We start from the raw sequence: 19,860 nt of genomic DNA, 5'->3' as shown, positions 1-19,860 counted from the left end.
CTGCTCAGTGTGTAATAAAGCATTGCTTCTTACCACACCCTCCCCAAATAATGTTTATTAAAATAAGTAAAACAGCAGTAAAATATACCTTCTAATTGCAGGCAGGGGAAATTGATGACATGTGCCATGGCTTTTATAAATCTGCAGTGCTGGCCACAAAGTGTTAATCTCTGAGCAGTGGGAGGAGGTGGGCGGGGTCAGGTAATCTGCTGGGAGAAATAACTCCCACCCTCCAGCAATAAGTAGCTACTAGATGCAGCATGCAAGATGTCAGCCTGGTACTTTTAATATACTGTTTGTATTGAAAAGAGTTCAGTTGTGCAATGAATCCAAAAACGATGAGTATTACTAATTAATGGCAATAGATTAGTATACTGCTTAGCTGTTATGGGGTTAGTCAGATTTGCCAACAGTCGGAAAGCTTCACTTCTGATCAGTCTCCCTAAATGGCAGCGCAATAATGTCACATTCCCCGATACATAAGCAGATGGGGTGGGGTGAATTCTAACAGGAGGTATTTTTACTCCACTGACAGCTGGGTGGGAAGATCTGCCCCGCACATTTTAGCTGAATAAATTCTGCTCCTGCTGTTACTCCAATGAAGAGAACCAGACGCCGCCAAGTGCCAATAAATGTGTTTAATAGACTTCACTGCTGGATGCAGCAAAGATGTCACACTGTGGCAGTCTGTCTAACAATCATAACTGCCAAAATTCCCCAAAAGTGAAAGACTTGTTCTTATTGCTTGCTGCAAAAACTCCTTGCGGCGCAGAGAGACAGTGGTGGCTGTGTAACCTTGCCAGCAATATATACCACAACATATTACAGGCAGAACTCTACAGGATACTCGGTATAGGATATGGAGAACCACAAGTTTTTGGTATTGGGCCAAAAAGAACCTAAAAGCCCTCCACCACAACACAGTTTTGACTCCTCAGAGTCTTACGCACCTGCTCCACCACCACACACTTTCAGCACAAGTACTAATGCATATAATGTAAAGTATACATATGTCGGTTTTGACAAACCGGCAGCACATAAGTTACAGTTAGCTTACCAGCAGTATCTACCACCTCTCTGCAATGTTTACTGAGGGATGCTGCCAGAGCAAGCACCAGTTGTGTGTCGCACTATCCCTACAACATGTGCAATGAGCAAGATGCTGCCACAAAACACAAAGGCCCAGTTTCCAGAAATCGATAAGCATCTCTGTTTTCTTTATATGCATCACAATGGCTTTCTATGTTATTTCAATGTTAATCAAAGATGTGAGATGTGAGCCTCAGGTGGGGCTGGGACTTGGATGAGGCTTCTCCACCCATAACTCAGCAGGTCGAAGTGCTAATCTCTCATGAAAAAAAAAGATAATTCCCTCCCCGAACCTTGAGAACTGCTCAACCTATTGAGACGCAAGAGATGTGGAGTCTGATCCAGCTTACTCCTCAGTTAAGACTCGTCGTGCACACGGGTGATTGAAGTGGCCCGATGGGGATCGGGACCTGATCCCGCAGGTGAAATAGGTGAGGCTGTACAGATGTGGAGTCAGCTGATGACGTATTCTATTGTAACGTGGGGAGGAGGAGGGGGCCGCCAGAGGAGGGCCACACATGGGAGGGGCGAGCGGTGTGAACAAAGGTATCGACTGTCCCTCAGCTAAAATTGATCCACCTGGCGGATTGCTTGCCGGCGCAACGGTTGGGGGCTGCTGTACACACTCAGATTATTGGCTGAGGCAGCCGTTATTGGCGTGTATGGGGCTTTAAAGGCAGGCATGTAAACAAAAGGATAAGCAGAAAGGGGAGAAGACGGGGTTTCTGACCTGGTCTTTCAGGTGCTGTGGAAGATGTAATCTTGTGCCCGAGAATTCCACAGGAAAGGTTTCCAGAACTGTAGGGGTCTAATAAGGATAACTGTATGCAATAATTGGCGGTTCATTTTATCTCGGCTATACTAAAAGCTGAACAGCTTCATTTCTGTAGCTGGACATATTGTGCGACCTAGCAGTGCTATTTTCCATGGCAGGGGTTTTGTGTCCTTTTGATCATTACAAACAAAATAGGGAGTCTGCTGCTCTGCAACTATGTGTCCTCAGTGGCGTAGCTAAGGAGATGTGGGCCCCGATGCAAGTTTTACAATGGGGCCCCCCAAGCACTTGATACATAAAAATTGATTTGGTGCACCAAAACCTGCCAATGGCAACTACAGTGTCAGAGGTGGAAAAAGGGGATGGGGAACTGTTTGTTAATGATTACCACTATTCAAAGTATCTATAGAAGTGATTATTACCAGCACAGGACCAATAAAGAGCTAATACTGTAGTTGAGGGAGGGCCCTTTGGGGCCCCTCTGGCCCAAGGGCCCCGATGCGGTGGCTACCTCTGCACCCCCTATTGCTACGCCCCCTGTGTGTCCTGTATTGTAGTGATTCCTTCTGGTTTAAAGTGGATCCGAGATAAACTTTTACTCATTGCAGAATTGTGTTCCTTTCATATAGTTTATAGGGCATTCCTTAACCCAAATACCTATTTTTGGTTTTGGTTTAAAACTCTAATTCCCTATAAACAAAACAAGCCTCGCCCACAGCTTTTCCAGTGCCTTGGCACCCTGAGACCCATGTAGCAAGGGCTTATGGGAGCTCAGTCTGTGGAGGAGGAGGTGGTACTAGCCAGAGATTTCAGAAGCCGAGGGGAGGAGGAGAGGGAGTGAAGTTTTCACAGGCTGAGGGCTGGAGATGTGTGTAATGTTTACAAACAGAACATGGCCGCTCTCATTGTATTACAGGAAGAAATAATCATATACTGTTGAAGCAGTTTGCAGATAGATATGCTGTGTAAACTATCTAAACTTTAGATAAGATATTTAGACAAGTTACTTGCACAAGTTACTTGTTATAGTTAGTTTTTCATCTCAGATCCGTCAAAGCTGTACATTGCAGACAGACCGCTACTGATGGCCTCCAAATCATAATATCAAGGCTGCTGTTAGTACGTCATACTTCTCACCAATGCTGGAGAGATTTAGCGGCTGGTGTCAAAATTCAAATGACTAAGTAACAAAAGGCATGCAGTGAACAGGAGCATTATACAGAACACATGCTATAATGTCCCTTACCTGCTGCGGCTCCTCCCATCAGCCGAAGAGATGCTGCTCCTCCTATCGCTAAGTAGCCTTTCCGCTGACCAGTCCACTGGTTGTCTGGGACTGCAAGGTCGGTCCGTAAGCTCTGTGCTACTCACTTCCAGTCCTTTAATGAACACCCCAGTATTTCCTCGCCTGGCCGGCTCACTCAGTCTTCTCTGACAACCATGAGCCCCACCATCAGATCCAGGGAGGTCAAAACTCTGTGCCTTTCTCAGTAACCTCCGCCCCAAAGGACGACACGAGGTGGGAGTGGAGGACCCGGAAGGCACCTGCTGTAGCATTTCTAGACTGAAGTCCTCACTAGGGATACTCTGAAGAGACATTTTACGCGCTCGGAAATCAGATGAGGCAACAGAGCTGGCACTCGAGCAGGAGGAACTCCCTCTACTCGACATCTGGTCCGATAAATATCCAACCTCAGGTCGGTTACAGAGAACTCTCCCCAACTTCCTCTCCCTATTGCACAGCGGGGAACCAAAAGGCTTCTTCTGGAAATAGGAAGTATTTGGGCTCTTCTCAGAGTGCACTTTCTGCTCTACACAGTCCGAATGCCTCCTCTGTGAAATGGAACGTACAGAGTTCTGCTCTCCCGAGAGGCCGTTCTTAGCCCTCAATGCTGCCTCCAGTTTCTTCTCAAACACCTGCCTGGCCTCCTGGCACTTGGACCAGGCAAACTTCCACTGCTTGGCCCCCTTGTCGCTCTTCAGCTCGTAGGCCAGCTCCCTCATCTCCTCAAACTTCTTCTCGGGGATCTCAGGGTGCTGGACTTGGTACTTCTCCAGACTCTCGATGGCACCAGTGCAAAGCTCTTTAGAGTTACAGTCATCCAAGCTAATGGTGGCAAGATGTCGCATCCCTTCCAGAGCCCATTCATACGCCTGAAGGAACAAAGACAGGAGTCAGAACAAAGCAGCCATGGATATTTTATTCACATTAGCACAAGAATACATTGGTTGATGTGAGATATCAGTATCTGAGGACATCGGCCTTTGCCTCTACTGAATTAAGTAGCTAAATGATTACCATGAAGTATACACTGTCTTCGCCATAAGTTGTAGAAGGACATGGAATTGTGGAGTATATGGAAAGAAATCAGAGCCCTGCCAGGTCACGGGAGACTAGTGCAGAAGAGCGACTATTGAGGGAAGACAGAAACATCGGACCCGTCTCAATGCCAAGGAAACAAAACCCTCTTCAGTGTTGCCCCCGCCAGCGTAGAGCGGTTCTGCCCGCTGGATAAGATTTGTGAACATCACAGAGTTCTGGGTGGGGCGATTCTCAGGATCTGCCATTGGCACCACAGGAGCTCCCTATAGAACCCGGCCAACTCCTGTGCCAATTACAGGACCGGGCATTTACATGCAAATGCTCTAGGCTTTGATCTTGCCTAACTTCCTATCCAGCTGAACAAATCACACCCTGGCGTAGCAGCATTGTAGATATCGCTCTCTCTCTCCTATCCGTAACCATATATGAAGCATGAAGATCTTCGTCGTCTGACTTTAAATTCAGAAACAAGCATGATGTGAGCACTTTGAGATTTAGTCTGTCTGGAAGAGGACACTGTCCAAAAACAAATACATCGAGCTGCCCCAACACTCCACAATTTTAAAGTGTACCCGAGGCGACATGTGACATGATGAGATAAACATGCATATGTGCAGTACAATACATTACTAACCAGGCTGTTTTTCTTTTACTGCCTGAAAGAGTTAATCTTCAGGCATGCAAGTGACAGCTCTTTTTCTTGTTGGCACTGTGTCAGGAATATAGTAAACCTCACTGATAAATCACAGGTAAATATCAATTGCTCTTCCCCTTAATGTATCTTGCCCTATCCAGTCCCGACACGCTGCACTTCCACTACAACATTACGTGTACGCTTAAAGTGAACCTCCAGACTAAAAATCTACTCAGCAGAACTGAAAAGGCTTGGTGTTTAACAGTTTCACAGAATCAGAACTTTATTTCTCTTACCCAAGCCTCATTTTTAGCTGCACAGAAGAAAACTGCCAGGGCATTTTTCACCTGATGCTGTGCAAAGCATGTTGGGATTTCTGATGTTTTTTTCGTTTTGCTGTTTTGGTGCAAATTTGTTTCTTTTTTTTTTAAATTTAGATTTGAAGCCTAGCGCACAGCTGGGAGGAGTGATCAGGACACGTGCGCTCTGTCACTTCCTTTCAACCAAAAAGATGGCAGCCCCAATGAAATCACAAACATTTGCCTGTTCTTTTAGAACAGGGTGGGTAAAAGATTATATAACCTATTTTAATTAACATAACTAATGTAACTTAATGACAGTATGTATGTTTGTTTAGGCTGAAGTTTTCCTTTAATAACAAACCACAATCTATCAGAGGGCGTTTCCTATAAAGATCTCACATCCGACACTGACTGGAATCTTAAAAATCCTGTTAAAAGTCAAGAAATCGAATTCACTCTGCCACAGAATTCAAGTGGAGATTGGAACAGCAATGAAAAAGACAATAAAAACAGAGAAAAAAGCAAAACAAAATCATAGCATAGTCTGCACTATTTGGTCAGGGAACATCACCCTAGGGTATATTCTCTGTCAAGAAAAAGGGGCTAACAGGACCACCTCTGCCACCAGGTGCTGCAGTCTATTAGGTGGCGCACTCACCTGGCCCAAGGGGCTGCCCTGACCCACAGACAGCACAAACTAAGCTCTATATCAGATCACTGGTACTCCTCCGTATATGTTCTTCTCTTCACACCACCAGTACCTCAAAACACATGGGAAACTATCATTGTTTAGACATCAGTGTTCCTCACATGAAATATATATAACCCACACACTGTATCCCCTGCTCACCCTCACAGACAGCTGTACACGCATTACAGTGTGTGGACTGGAGGTGTGTTTAGCTTCTAAGGGTACAATGGTTAATTTGCATATATTCAGCAGTGTTGCTCTGGGAGACATCTCGAGCTCACTCCAGCCTGAATTATCGCAAATTCTTTCTGTTTTAGGAAAGCAAATTTTTGTTTTTCTTAACATCTTAGTAAGGGGGCTTTTAGGACCATTGTAGTCCCTTACACACTCCAATGAGTTCTGGGTCACCAGGAGCTTGCTGGTTAGTCTGGACTTAAAAAATTGGTGACATGAACGGTTGTGTATGAAGCATTAAATTGTATTGTGTTGGTGCCACAAAAGTACAGGAAACAAATTCCTACACATCAACCATCCTTACTTCCTAAACGAAAGCCCAGCGTAGCTGTAATGAGTTCATCCATGAGGAATCTCTGCTGTTTTTATCCCCGATTTATTTTCTGTTCCTCGATGGAAAGCCTGTGAGCTCATGTTCTGCCTCTGAAGCTCGCTCTGAGACAGCCCGGTGCCAACCACCCAGTCCACGGGCACCACCCACCATGTATGCATAATAGTCCTTCCTGAGGAACAAAACCTCTGCTCTGTGTGTGAGAAACTGGACCCCAGACTCCCGCCGAGGCGCACAAATGTTCCTGTTCTGCTGAGGAATTTGATCACCTGACCGCTGACCCAAAAAGGGGGCGCAGGTCCCGTGTGTGTCAGGAGAGAGGCAAGAATGACAGGCAGCAGAGTGTGCAGTAATGAGGAAACATTTCCATACTATCCTCAGGCTGTCTGTGTTCTTCAGACAAGGCGGCCAGCAATCTAATGCCTGCTACACACCATGCAATTTCCCGTTAGATAAACTGGTCAAATTGATTATTCCCAACAGTTACGATCAGATTTCTGATTGTTTTTTCGATAACTTATACTCTGTATTACTACTACTATACTACTGTATCACTATACATAGTCAATCAGAAAAACAATAGGAAATCAGATCTGACCTGTTGGAAATAATCAATTCAATCTGCCAGGAAATTGCATGGTTTGTGCCAGGCATAAGGCTTCGTACAAACATCCAATTTATCTGCAGATAACTGGCCAATTTTACCATCTCCATATAGATATGAGGCATTTTGAATACTATGAACAGATCGAGTAGGAATGCTCTCATACTACATGGAAGTGGTGAAATTGGCCAATCATCTGCAGATAACAATTCAATGTGTGTATGGACCTTAAATATACACACATGCCGGACTCTACACTGAAATAAGGGAACACTGCGAGGATGCAAAATATTGGAGATTATATAGTGCTCTGTATGATCCTCAGCTAACTCTACATTGGAGTACACACCATACAATTTTCTGTTAGATTTTTCTGTTAGATTTTCTGTAATTAGATTATTTTCTGTAAAGTACTGGTAAGGTGCGTACACACGCTACTAAAGAGAACGACGGGTCCGTGGGCGGTCGTTCTCCCGACAGTAGTGCGTGTGTACAGTCTGTCTGCAGACTGAGGCTGTTTCTGAACAATCCGCTTAGCAGGAGGGTCTGACGGACCCGTCGTTCTCTTTTTTTTTTGAAAGAATAATTTTTATTTGTTTTTAAATTGCATAGTAATACAACAGTGCATTACAACATTCACATAACAACAACATACAACATTTGTGGCTTATAACTCCTGTGACTCGGCTGCCCTGGTGAGAGGGCCAGCAGTCCGTGGGTCCAAGACCAGCAATTATGCTAGGCCTGGCCCTTCCTGGACAGACCATGCGCTCCCCTGTCTGCTGCTTAGTTTAGTGTTAAATTGTTACATCAAGTGAGTCAGTCTTCCAAATGAAGATTGTGGTAAGAAGTCCAGCACGACCATACTTTTGTAAATTTTTTCCGGCATTTACGGTTGCGATATACCCGCTTCAATATGATTAATTCTTTGTGCACAAGCGATACCCAGTCATTCTTTTTTGGGGGCAAGGGTTTATTCCAATTCAACACAATCATTTTTCGGGCGTAGGAGGTAAGGGTTCGAAGTGCCAGCATCTTGTGCGTGGAAAGTGCCTCATCTGCTACATATCCAAGTAACATGAGGTCGGGGGCAAGGTCCAAGGACATCCCGAAGACACCTTGCAGTGTTGCATGTATCTGAGACCAGTATAATTGAACTTGGGGACATTGCCAAGTTATATGGAAAAAATCAGCATGGGGGTATCCACATCTATTGCATGCCCCTAGTGAACTGGGGTCGAATTTTTCCAAACGGGCGGGGGATAAGTAACTTCTATGTAAAAATTTAAAGGCAATAAGCTTGTCCCGGGCAGATACATTGGTGGTAACATAGTATCCCAGGACTGTGCCCCAGACCTCCTCATTGAGTGCTGGTATATCTTTTTTCCATTTTAGATAGAGTTTGGTGATATTGGATTGTCCCCTATAAGGGAATGTCTTGTAGAGTACCGAGACCACGTGTTCTAGCCCAGTTTTTGCTATTTCCCCCTCAGTGGCATGGGACTGCAGCAGGAGTTGTCCCCCTCGTGAAAAGAATTGAGCAGTGAAAGCATGCTTCAATTGTAGATAGCGGAACTGCATATGATTTGGGAGATGAAATTCACGCTTTAGGGTAGAGAAGGATTTGAGTGTATTATTATCTACTATGTCAGTGAGCTTGTAAATCCCATGATCCGCCCAGATTTTGGGATCTGGAATAGTGAGGAATTCTGGAATGGAGGGGTTATTCCAGAGGGGGGTGTAGGGCGAGGTCTGCCCTGGTTGGTTGGATAAGTTGTTCACTTTCTCCCAGACCTGCACCGTCATCAGCATGTTGGGTGTTGCCCGGGGGATATGTTTGCTTCCTCGGAACGGGAGGCTAGTAAGGGCTGTGAAGGAACCCATAATTTCTGCTTCTAAAGCCGTTGCTGGGTTTTGTGCTGATTGTTCAAACCACCACCTGGCGGATACTAGGACAGAGGCCCAGTAATACCGCTCAAAATCGGGCAGCCCAAGGCCCCCCTGATATTGGTCCAGTTGTAAGGAGGGAAGAGCTATCCGTGGGGATTTGGGGTACCATAAAAAGGATGTAATGGCTTTATGGATTTCTTTAAAATATTGATTTGGGATTGAGACTGGAGAATTACGGAAGAAATAAAGGAATTTGGGTAACATATTCATTTTTATAGCATTGAGTCTGCCTACTAGTGTTAATGGAAGGGTTTGCCATGCCTTGCACTTGGTTTTGAGTTTGGAAAGAATGGGGTCAAGGTTAAGCTTACGGTAATCTTTGGGGTCTCTGGTGATTTTAATCCCAAGGTAAGTGAACTCGGATACCCATTGGAGTGGAGTGGGGCTGGGAGCAACTGGTATCTGGCTGTCTAGTGGGATAATTAATGATTTTTCCCAGTTCACTTTGAAGCCTGAGAACCTGCCAAATTCCTGAATTGTGTGTAGTGCTGCGGTCAAGGAGGGACCTGAGTCTGCTAGGTACAGGAGAATGTCATCCGCATATAATGACAGTTTCTCCACTCGTTCCCCAAATTGAAGGCCTTTTATGAGGTCATTTGAGCGGAGCAGAGTGGCTAGGGGTTCGACTGCTAATGCAAATAATGTGGGTGACAAGGGGCAACCTTGTCTCGTACCTCGAAATAATTTAAATGGTTGAGACACATCGAGACCAGTGCGTACTCTGGCCTCCGGCGCAGTGTAGAGGATCCTGAGCCAGTTCACAAACTCGGCACCAAAGCCAAATTTCAGAAGGGTTTCCCAAAGAAATGTCCACTCCACTGCATCGAAGGCCTTTTCGGCATCTAGTGATACAATAATCCGTGTCTTAGAATTATTATGTGTTAAATAGAGGTTAGTCATAAGTCTTCTAATATTTATGTCTGTGCCTTTACCAGGTATAAAGCCGGACTGGTCTGGATGTATCAATTTTGTAATGAAGGTATTAATTCTGATAGAAAGAATTTTTGCGAGGATTTTGTAGTCTTGATTTAGTAGGGAAATTGGCCTATAAGAAGAACAAAGAAGTGGGTCTTTGCCTTTTTTGGGGAGGACTGTGATGAGGGCTTCCTTCATGGATTGTGGGAGGGTATTATTTTCCAGAGCATGTTTGAAGACCTCTTTAAGGTGAGGTGCAAGTTGTTTCTTATACTGTTTATAAAATTCTGGGGGAAATCCGTCTGTGCCCGGTGACTTTGCGTTTGGTAAGTTTTTAATAACCCCTCGAATCTCTCCCTCCGAGATATCTGCCTCCAGGAAAACTCTATCTTCAGCAGATACCTGCGGAAGGCGAAATGTGGCCAAGAAGATGTGAAGCTGGTCTGGATGATAGGAAGTGTGGGAGGTATATAGAGACTGGTAGTATTTTAAGAATTCTGTATTAATGCTCCTTGCATCTGTGAGTGTTACTCCTTGATCATCTTTGATAGCCCCAATATGGAAGGAGGGTTTTTCTTCCCCAATTAAGTATGCTAATAATTTCCCAGTTCTGTCCCCTTGTTCATATATACGGAGTTGTCTGGCAGATTCAATTTTAGAGGAGGCCTGTTTCTGTCTGTCTTTGAGGTGTGTAAGAGTGACTTGCCACTTTGCGTATGATGCATTTGTTTTGAGGGATATATGGTCAGCCTCGGCAGAGGCTGCCTCTTGTTCAGCTCTCGTGAGGTAAATCCTGTCTTGGGTTCTGGCATCATTAATAGTTTTAATATAGTGCCCTCTTGTAACGGCTTTGTAGGAGTCCCATACCACTGAAGGGTCTGCAGAACTGTCGTTGTGGACCCAGTACTCTCCCAAGTGAGGTTTCATTGCTAATTGGACAAAATCGTGCGTGATCCAGCTAGCAGAAAGTTTCCATAATGGGCGGGTGTGTGGTCTAGAAAATAGGATTTTGACTTCTAGTGGTGTGTGGTCAGATATTCCTCTCGGCAGTAGTTTAATGTGACCTATCTGCATGGCCATAAGAGGAGTAGCTAGTGCAAAATCAATCCTGGATAATGAGTGATAGGAGGATGAGTGACATGTGAATCCCGCTTGGTTTGGATTATGTGTATGCCACATGTCCAATAGGTTGAAGGATTGGGCCCATGATTTTAGTTGTAAGGAATCTCTAGGATTAGGTGTCAGGCGGTCTTCAGAGGGTGAGAGGACCATATTGAAGTCGCCACATAAGAGAATGTTAGTGGTGTTAAATTTTGAGGCATGCGTCATAATTTCACTAAGCATTTCCAGATTGGCTGGAGGAGGATTATATAATCCAACAATGATTAGTTCCTCTCCATATACCCTGGCATGTAAAATAACGTATCTGCCCAAACTGTCAGTGTGGGCATGTAGGAGTTGGAATGGTAACGTTTTGCGCACCAGGATAGATACCCCCCTTGAGTAGGTGGAATAGGTAGCATTGTAGTAGTATCCTACCCATGGTTTTTTAAGGGACATAACTTTACTGCCATGCAGATGTGTCTCAACAAGTATACAAATGTCAGGGTTATAACTGCGGAGGTAATTAAAAACTAGTGACCGTTTGATTGCTGAATTAAGACCCCTTACATTCCAAAATATAACGTTAGCAGACATTTAGGTACATAATAAACAGGTTAATGAAGATCAAACCTACTGACGTCACTGTTTGCAGGTGATTGCGAGCAGCACAGGGCGCAAACTGCCGAGCACATGAGCTGTCCAGGATTGCCACAAAAAGAAGATTTAAAGCATAAAACATAACACCTAGATCAGGAGAGAGAAAACAAAAACATAGATTACCTCTCATCCTGAGTATTGTTGTCCCCTCCCTTAACCCTCCCTGCTATTCTTGTAAAACTAAGATAGCTTGAGTCCCAAACAGCCACCCTCTACACTAGGCTATGCCTGCATAGGGGGAACAATGTGAGAAGATGGTGCTAATCCCGTCCTCTGTCCCTGTGACTGAGAATTGGGGATATTCTTCCCTACTCTAAGAGCGCGCTCTGCATTCCTAATTGGGCAGTGCAGAGTTAGATGTCACCCCCCCCCCCCTTCCCGCCAATAAGTCTAAACTTCTCCCCCTCCCACCAAGACCCCCACTCCGTCCCATCTCCAAACACGCGGCCCAGGCCCAAATGCGATGCGGTGCTGCCAGGTTAACAGTGAGGCTTGATATATGCACAACTTAATATATACATTTCTGCAGTAGGTGGTTGTGCTTTGGAGTAGCACTATGGAGCCTTTGAGGCCAACACAATATTTAGCAGTCCCATCTCTGCCCCCCACGTATCAACACACCCCTGTTATAGACATTTTGGCAGTATAAACACATTACGGATAATTATGTTCAGAATCTATTGATTTCCAGCTTATCGCTGAGGTAGTCCCCTGAAGCGTGGTGCAGAGATGTAAATGCTCCATCTCCTGTCGGGTGGAACTCTCAGGTAGCCGGAGCTAGGTCAGATGACCTGTTGTAGAGGTATATTCGGGTGTAAGATATTGTGTCAATTGAATGTGGGGTGAAGTATTAAGGCCTGCGTCGCCCTATCGTCTTAGGGCAGCCAAAGTTCATATGTACCCGAAGGGGAGCGGTAAGAGTACCGTCCGGTTAAGGAGGATGTGCTTCTTTTTTGTGAAAGGGTGTTTAGGAGCAAGGGCCATAGATGGGGCCATGTCAGTTTAGGCTGCGAGGGCCGAGGAGGGGGAAGAGAAATGTACTCACGGTTATGGTCACTTCGGTAGCTTATCCAGCCAGTTCATGGCATCTTCTGGAAGTGTAAAAAATCGCGTGTTGTCGCCATGGATCACTTTAAGCCTGGCTGGAAACAACATGGAGTATTGGATTTCCTGGTCACGGAGACGTTTTTTCACTGTCTGGAAGGCTCTTCTTTGTTTCTGTGTTTCCACAGAGAAATCCGGGAAAAATTGAAGCTGTGTATTCTGGTAGGTGATGGGTCCCAGTTTGCGTGATTCTTGAAGGATGACATCCCGATCCCTAAAGTGCAGCATTTTAAAAATGAAGGTGCGTGGCGGTGCGCCCGGTGGGTTTAGAGTAGAGGGCATGCGGTGCGCCCGTTCTGCCGCCATGAAGTGTGTAAACGGGGCTTCTGGCATGATGTTTTTTAGCAGAGTTTCTATAAACTTCACCGGGTCGTTTCCCTCTGCACCCTCCGGCAGCCCCAGAAGCCTGACATTGCTGCGTCTATTCCGGTTTTCGGAATCTTCGGCTCTAGCTTTCAGCTTCTTGACCTCTGTCTGTAGTTCCCTTATGGAGAGATCGTGAGTTGCGGAGGAGTCTTCCAGGTCACTGATTCTGGTCTCCGCGCCCGTGATCCGCTGGCGTATTATGGATACGTCTTCCTGGATTAGGGTAAATTTTGCTTCAAGATGGTCCAGCTTACTTGTGACTGTGGTCTGGCAAGTTCGGATCGCATCCATGAGCTCCGAAGCCCCTATGCTGTCTTCCGTATTGGTAGCACAGTCCGCCATGACCGTCTGTATGGCCTTGTTCTTCTGCTTAGCAGGTAAGATGGCGCTGGCGTCTCGGCGGGAAGATTGTTTCTGGACTTCCTTGGTGTCTATGTCCGTTTTCTTCCGTCTGGACATATCAGAGGGGTACAGGAGGGGTGTAGGTCCCTTTTGGGAGGCAAAGTTGGTGCGTGGTGCCCACTGGTATATAACGGCTGGAAGTTTGAGAGCAGCAGCTCCTTCTTGTACGTCTGCTCAGGCGGCCATCTTGCTCCGCCCCCCGTCGTTCTCTTTAGTAGTGCGTGTGTACGCACCTGTAGAGACTGGTCATTATCTCTGCTGCATTGTCTTCTGGTTATCTCCCACTGAGTAGAACAATGCCCAATTGCTAGGCAGATAGATGGTTAGATAGAGAATTTCTAACATGTTGGAAATTATCTATCTGGCAGGTAAATCTTGCAGAAAATCGTACAGAAAATTGTATGGTGTGTACTAAGCATTACTTTCCCAAAGACACCAACAACTGACTGATTGGCGCTGAAGTTCTATGGCTGGGCTGGATTTATTATGGCAAGTCTGCAGCCCTCATTATGGTCACATCAGAAAATCTACAGAACTGTGCAGGTTTGCACGACAAAGAGGCAGATGAATGGTCGGTAATGCAAACACCATCTAATGTTTAGGCAGAAACAGAGGACAGAGGGGCTGGCAGTCAATGTGGCAACCTGCGCTGGCAACCAGAAAGAAAACAATAGATCAACACCATAGAAGTAAAGGAAGAAAGCTGGGCACCAAGGAGTTAATGCTCATTCAATTTTTTTATTCCAGTCGGTACATGAAAAAGTAACACAGGGGGGGGGGGGGGGGGGGAGGTCATCCTGAATAGCTTGCTTACAGAAAAAGGCTTTGGAAAGAATATTGTTATCAAATCATCCGCTCTTCACAAAATTAGAATTCTGTAATTAGCATCAGCCCTGGCAGGGAGCTGAAAGGCCATTTGTCATTTGCATATCGTCACAGGCTGGATCTAATTAAAGTGGTGTTATAAGCGTCTGTGAATGTTTGTGCAGAAGTTGCAGTTGCAGCAGAAGAGTTGCTGAAGTCTCCAGGAAGTAGATGGACCAGATTATTCTTCTGCTGAGTGTTACAGAATGGGCAGAAATGTCAGAAATCCTGAATACTAGAATATTAGATGGAAAAGTAATTACAAACAAAGGCATGCTGTACCCCAGAGACAGCTCAGCAAGAACCGAGATTTCGTTCCCCAAGGCTGGAGACAAGCGGCTAAACACAGAAGTCATTAAAAGGCTGTGACATCAGCCCACGGTTCACATCTCTGTGTCCGTCCCTACATAACAGGCACATTGTCCCCAACAACAGTCTCCCCAGTCACACAGCCAGCGTGAGAAACCCCTGCCCCGCCCCCTCACCTGCTGCAAGCAGATCCTGCACTACCTGAACCCGCCACAGACAACTGATGTTACTGCAACACAAAGCCTCTGCTCTGTCATACTCACTGTGACCACTACATAGGAAACACTGTACTAATAATACTGGCAGCTATTCAATACCTTACCCAAGTTAACACTGGTCGATATGCCATCAGATTTGACCAACAGATGGATACCTCTCTGATCGAATCTGATCAGAGAGGGATTGTATGGCTGCCTTTACTGCAAACAGATTGTGAACCGATTTCAGCCTGAAACCGATCACAATCTGTGGTGGAGGTGCTGCTGCCGCCGCTCCACCCCAAATTACCTGCTCCGCTGGCGCGAGTCCCCAGGTCTCCGCTGTCTTCTCCGCTCTGGTCTGGTCTCCAGCATGCTTCACTTCTTCTTGCCCGGCTGGAAGTTTAAACAGCAGAGCACCCTCTACTGTTTAAACTTTCTGCCGGGCAGGAAGAAGTGAAGCATGCTGAAGACCAGACCAGAGCGGAGAACACAGCCGTGAGCGGGGATTCGCGCCGGCGGAGCAGGTAATGTATACCCGCTGTATTGCGTCGGTCGTCGGGCATTCGAACGCCGCTAGCGACGCACTCCTGACCCGCCGGCGGCCGAGAAAAATCTTCCGCACGGATGGGTCGACGGGAACGATCGATTGCGGACGGAAATCAATCGTTCTGCCAGCGGTATGTGCGGCGATATCATATATCGGCGGGAAAATCGTTAGGTGTATGGGCCCCTTTACACTAATCAATGTGATTGCTCTGAGCATGTCCTTCCTTCAGTTCTGGCTTTAGTTGGAGTATAAAGGTGCCCATCCACTTGTCAACCAAATAGCTCCATTTTTTTTAATAGACATATCTAAAGTGTATAAGTTTGATAAATGCTTGCTGTAATTAGAAATGGTGGAAAAATCAAACTATGTGTGGCTACCTTAAAGTGAACCTGAGATAAGAGTTCTATGGTGGCTGCCATATTTATTTACTTTTAAGCAATACCAGTTACCTGGCTGTCCTGCTGATCCTCTTCCCCCTGATTATCAAACAACTTGAAAAAGTTGGACAACTTTTGTCAAGTAAATATCACTGATACTCTTCAAGATTGGACTGCTGACATTCAAATCCCTGCACAATCTGGGCCCTGGATACATGAAGGACCTGCTGAAGCTGCACCACACCTCTCACAACCTCAGATCAGCAAGTTCTATAAACTTGGTCACTCCCAGAGTGCACCTCAAAAAATCTGGAGACAGAGCCTTCTGTCATGCTGCCCCTACTCTTTGGAACTCCCTACCACACCCAGTAAAGACAGCACCATCCCTGGAGCTATTCAAATCCAGACTGAAAAGCCACCTGTTTAGCCTGGCATTTCCAGATTTATAAAATTCTTCCCCTGTACCACGATGGTCGGAGCCATGCTTATGCGCTTTGAGTCCCACGGGAGAAAAGCGCTTTACAAATGTTATTTGTTGTTGTTGTTGTTGTTGTTGATAAGAGGCGACCAACGACTGATAAGATGCAGCTCAAATATCCAACAGTTGGACTTGAGCTGCTTCTTATCAGTCGTTGGTGGCCTCTTATCAACGATATTTTACTTGATAAAAAGTTGTCCAATTTCTTCAAGTTGTTTGATAATTGTGCATTTAAAAGACTTTTGTTGAGCGTGTGTAGGAGGCTTAATACTTTTAGCTATAGACCCTGAACAAGCATGCAGCAAATAAGGCATTTCTGACATTTTTGTCAGATCTGACAAGATTAGCTGCATGCTTGTTTCTGGTGTGTGATTCAGACACTACTGCAGCCAAATAGATCAGCAGGGCTGCCAGGGAACTGGTATTGTTTAAAAGGAAATAAATATGGCAGCTTCCTTATCCCTCTCACATTGGGTTCACTTTAAGGGCCCGTTTCCATTAGGGCTAAATGCAGCACGGATCTGCAGCATTTCGGGTGAGTCGTGGAGGGAAACACTGCCTAATTCTTCCATGGCTTGCGGTCTGAATTGCACTGTGATTCTGGATGGCTACTCGCATCACTACAAGTGCCAGCTTAGTGGAAACCAGCCCTTAAAAACAACTGAAGTGAGAGGGACATGGAGGCTGCCATATGTATTTCCTTTTAAACAATGCAGATTGCCTGGCAGTCCTGCTGATCCTCCACCTCTAATACTTTTAGCCACAGCCCCTGAACAAGCATGCAGATCAGGTGCTCTGACCGAAGTCTGACTGCATTAGCTGCATGCTTGTTTCAGGCGTGTGATTCAGACACTACTGCAGCCAAATAGACCAGCAGGACTGCCAGGCAACTGGTGCTGTTTAAAAGGAAATAAATATGACAGCCTCCATATTCCTATCAGATCAGGTGTTCAGACCTGCTGCCGGGTGCGGAGCTCTCTGATAGGCCAGTAGCAGCAGCGCTGGTTACTTGTTTCATGGCTCATCTCCTTTCCATAATGCAGCTGCTCGGGACATCTCTGCTGTCTTCTCTGGACCTGCGTTAGCTAATTCCTTTCAGTCACATTAAGATTCCTGCCGTGCAGCGCTTGATCTGTCCCCAATCTGCAATGCTTGCTAAACGAGGCGGAACACACAGAGTGACAGAACTCCGCCCCTCTCCTCTCCCACCTGCAGCACTGAGCAGTCATGTGACTGTGGCGGGCCGAGGGGGACCTTCACCAAAATCCCTGCCTGGAGGGCACACTGGTGCGCCGTGATAAGGAGCATGCCGATGGCCCCTTGCCTCCTGGGAGTTGTCATTGCTGACTCTACATTTTAAAGATTATTGATTTCTAAAAACAGGTTTTCACATTTCTGTAAACTTCATGGCAGCTTATCTTAGTATATTGGTTCATTGGTGCAGTGTGATTGCTTCCAGCACAGAACCCAATCAGAAAGGCAAAGAAGTGAGATGTGGGAGCTGTCTGTACATCAAACAATGAACTGTTGCCATGGCTGCACAGAAGCATCATCTGAATCGCTTGGCTTGTCTGGGTTCAAATGGAGAAGTCATTTTTATTAACATTCCTGAATAGAGTCACTTGTATAGTATCTTCAATTTCTTTCAGGGCTGTGGAGTCTGTACAGAAATCTTCCAACTCGGACTCCTCAGTTTATGAAATTACCGACTCAGACTCCGGGTACCCAAAATTGCTCCAACTCCACAGCCCAGATTTCTTTTAAGACTAAACCTTACATAAAAGGTTATAAGTTAGTTTTGGATTGCATGAAATGGAGTTAGAACTCCTTCTGGGATGTTTTTTTCTTCTGTCTATGTCCCTATCCAGGAGCCACAGATTTTTCTAAGCTCTAGTCTACTTTAGGGGACCCAGCAGGAAATCTCTTAGGGGAATTCTGCTAAGGTGATTGGTGGACAGCACCCTCTCCAACTGCTAGGTTTCTTATAGGTTGTAGCAAATTATGCCCACACCATTGAGCCAATCGCTAAGCTTCAAGCTGTACAGGGTGCTGTGATTGGACAACTGTTCCCTATGAGGTTTCCTGCTGGGTCCCCTAAAGTAGATTAGCATCTTTTTCTTCAATTGGCAATTATTGATCAATTTTAAAGTGTACCCAAGATGACATGTAGCGTGTTGAGATAGACATGGATATAGACAGTGGCAAGAACACAAACATCTATGCTCCTTTTCTTTTTTCCCTGCTTCAAAGAATTAACATTCAGGTATGCAGCTGAGAGTTTTTCTCCAGTCAGGACCCAGTCGGGCTACATCATCCGTTACTGATAAATGACAGCTATAAAACACTTTCCTAAGCAGATGACTGGGCTTCTGACTGCAAGGGATAGATAGAAAGGTCAATAGTTCATGTATTTTCACTCCGGGACCCTTGACACACTGCAATTGAGCAGAGACAATAAGACATTACATTTACTTTGTAAATGTTTATACAGAAAATAAAACCATGAGATGTCTGAAAAAGTCATTTCTAGGAGTAGGAGGACAGATCCAATTTTTATCTCATAAGGTTGTTTTAATCTCGGGCTCACTTTAAGGCTCCCTGCACACTGCAAACCCGTTTTGTGATTCCGATTTGCAATTCCACTTTTCCCTGAATGCAATCAACAGAAAAACAGAGGAAAAACCGCAGCATGCAGTAACGATTAAAAATCGGAATCGGATGTAAAAACCAATTAAAAATTGGAATCGGAATCACATGCAGTGTGCAGGGGGCCTAGAGCGGATCCAAGATGAATAACTATAACAAGTAAATTGTCTATATATCTTACCTAGTGTTTAGTTTACACAGAAAATCTAGCTGAGCTGCAAACAGCTTCAACAGTTTATGATGATGTATTCCTGTGATACAATGAGGGCAGCCATGTTCTGTTAGTCATAATTACACAGGTAATCTGCAACTGCATCTCCACCCCTCAGCCTGTGAATAATTCACTCCCCCCTCCCCTCTGCCATCTCTGGCTAGTAACCTCCTCCTGCCCAAACTGAGTTCCCATAAGCCCTTGCTACCTGGGTCTGAGTGCCTTGGCGTTTTGGAGAAGCTGTGGGCGAGGCGTGTTTAGTTTATAGGGAATTAGAGTATTAAAACAAAAAAAAAAGTATTTGGCTTGAGGAATGCCCTATAAACTATGTGTAAGGAACACAAGTATGCAATGAGTAAAAGTGTATCTCGGATCCACTTTAAGTACCTAAGATCAGATCAAAAGATCAGTCAAATAGATCAAATCTGCCAAAGATGTATAATCTTTTTTCAATGCAGATGTTCTCTGAGGCTTATGTCAGATCAGCAGCTTTGGTCAGCAGAGGTTGTCCTCTCCTCTGTGACCCCCCCCCCCCCAGGGGTCATCTCCTGACCTCCTGTTGTGCAGGGTGACATGGTGTGTCTGTAGCCCTCAGTGATGTGGTTTAGATGAGTATAAAAGGAGAAAGGCGGCAGCACCAGTGACCAGCAGCTGTCACTGTCCCCTTTCTTCAGCTGGCTTCAGGGGTTGTATACAGAGGGGCTCTCCGCCCTCCTCTGACTCCGCTACTGAATGGCAGTCAGAGGG

General features: G+C 45.5%; 1 protein-coding gene across 2 annotated transcripts in view; it reads right to left on the bottom strand.

Moving 5' to 3' along the window:
• Nucleotides 1-19,860, bottom strand: part of PLEKHG4 (pleckstrin homology and RhoGEF domain containing G4) — a 202,385-nt gene that overhangs the window by 28,117 nt on the left and 154,408 nt on the right. For both annotated transcript variants that reach the window (XM_068260278.1, XM_068260277.1), the window contains exon 14: nt 3,111-4,018. In XM_068260278.1, the coding sequence (XP_068116379.1) occupies nt 3,111-4,018 (908 nt within the window). The remainder of the gene's footprint in view (nt 1-3,110; nt 4,019-19,860) is intronic.

The sequence above is a fragment of the Hyperolius riggenbachi genome, chromosome 11 (genome assembly GCF_040937935.1).
Source record: "Hyperolius riggenbachi isolate aHypRig1 chromosome 11, aHypRig1.pri, whole genome shotgun sequence".
Classification (NCBI taxonomy): Eukaryota; Metazoa; Chordata; class Amphibia; order Anura; family Hyperoliidae; genus Hyperolius; species Hyperolius riggenbachi.
This window is presented reverse-complemented; position numbering and strand designations above follow the sequence as displayed.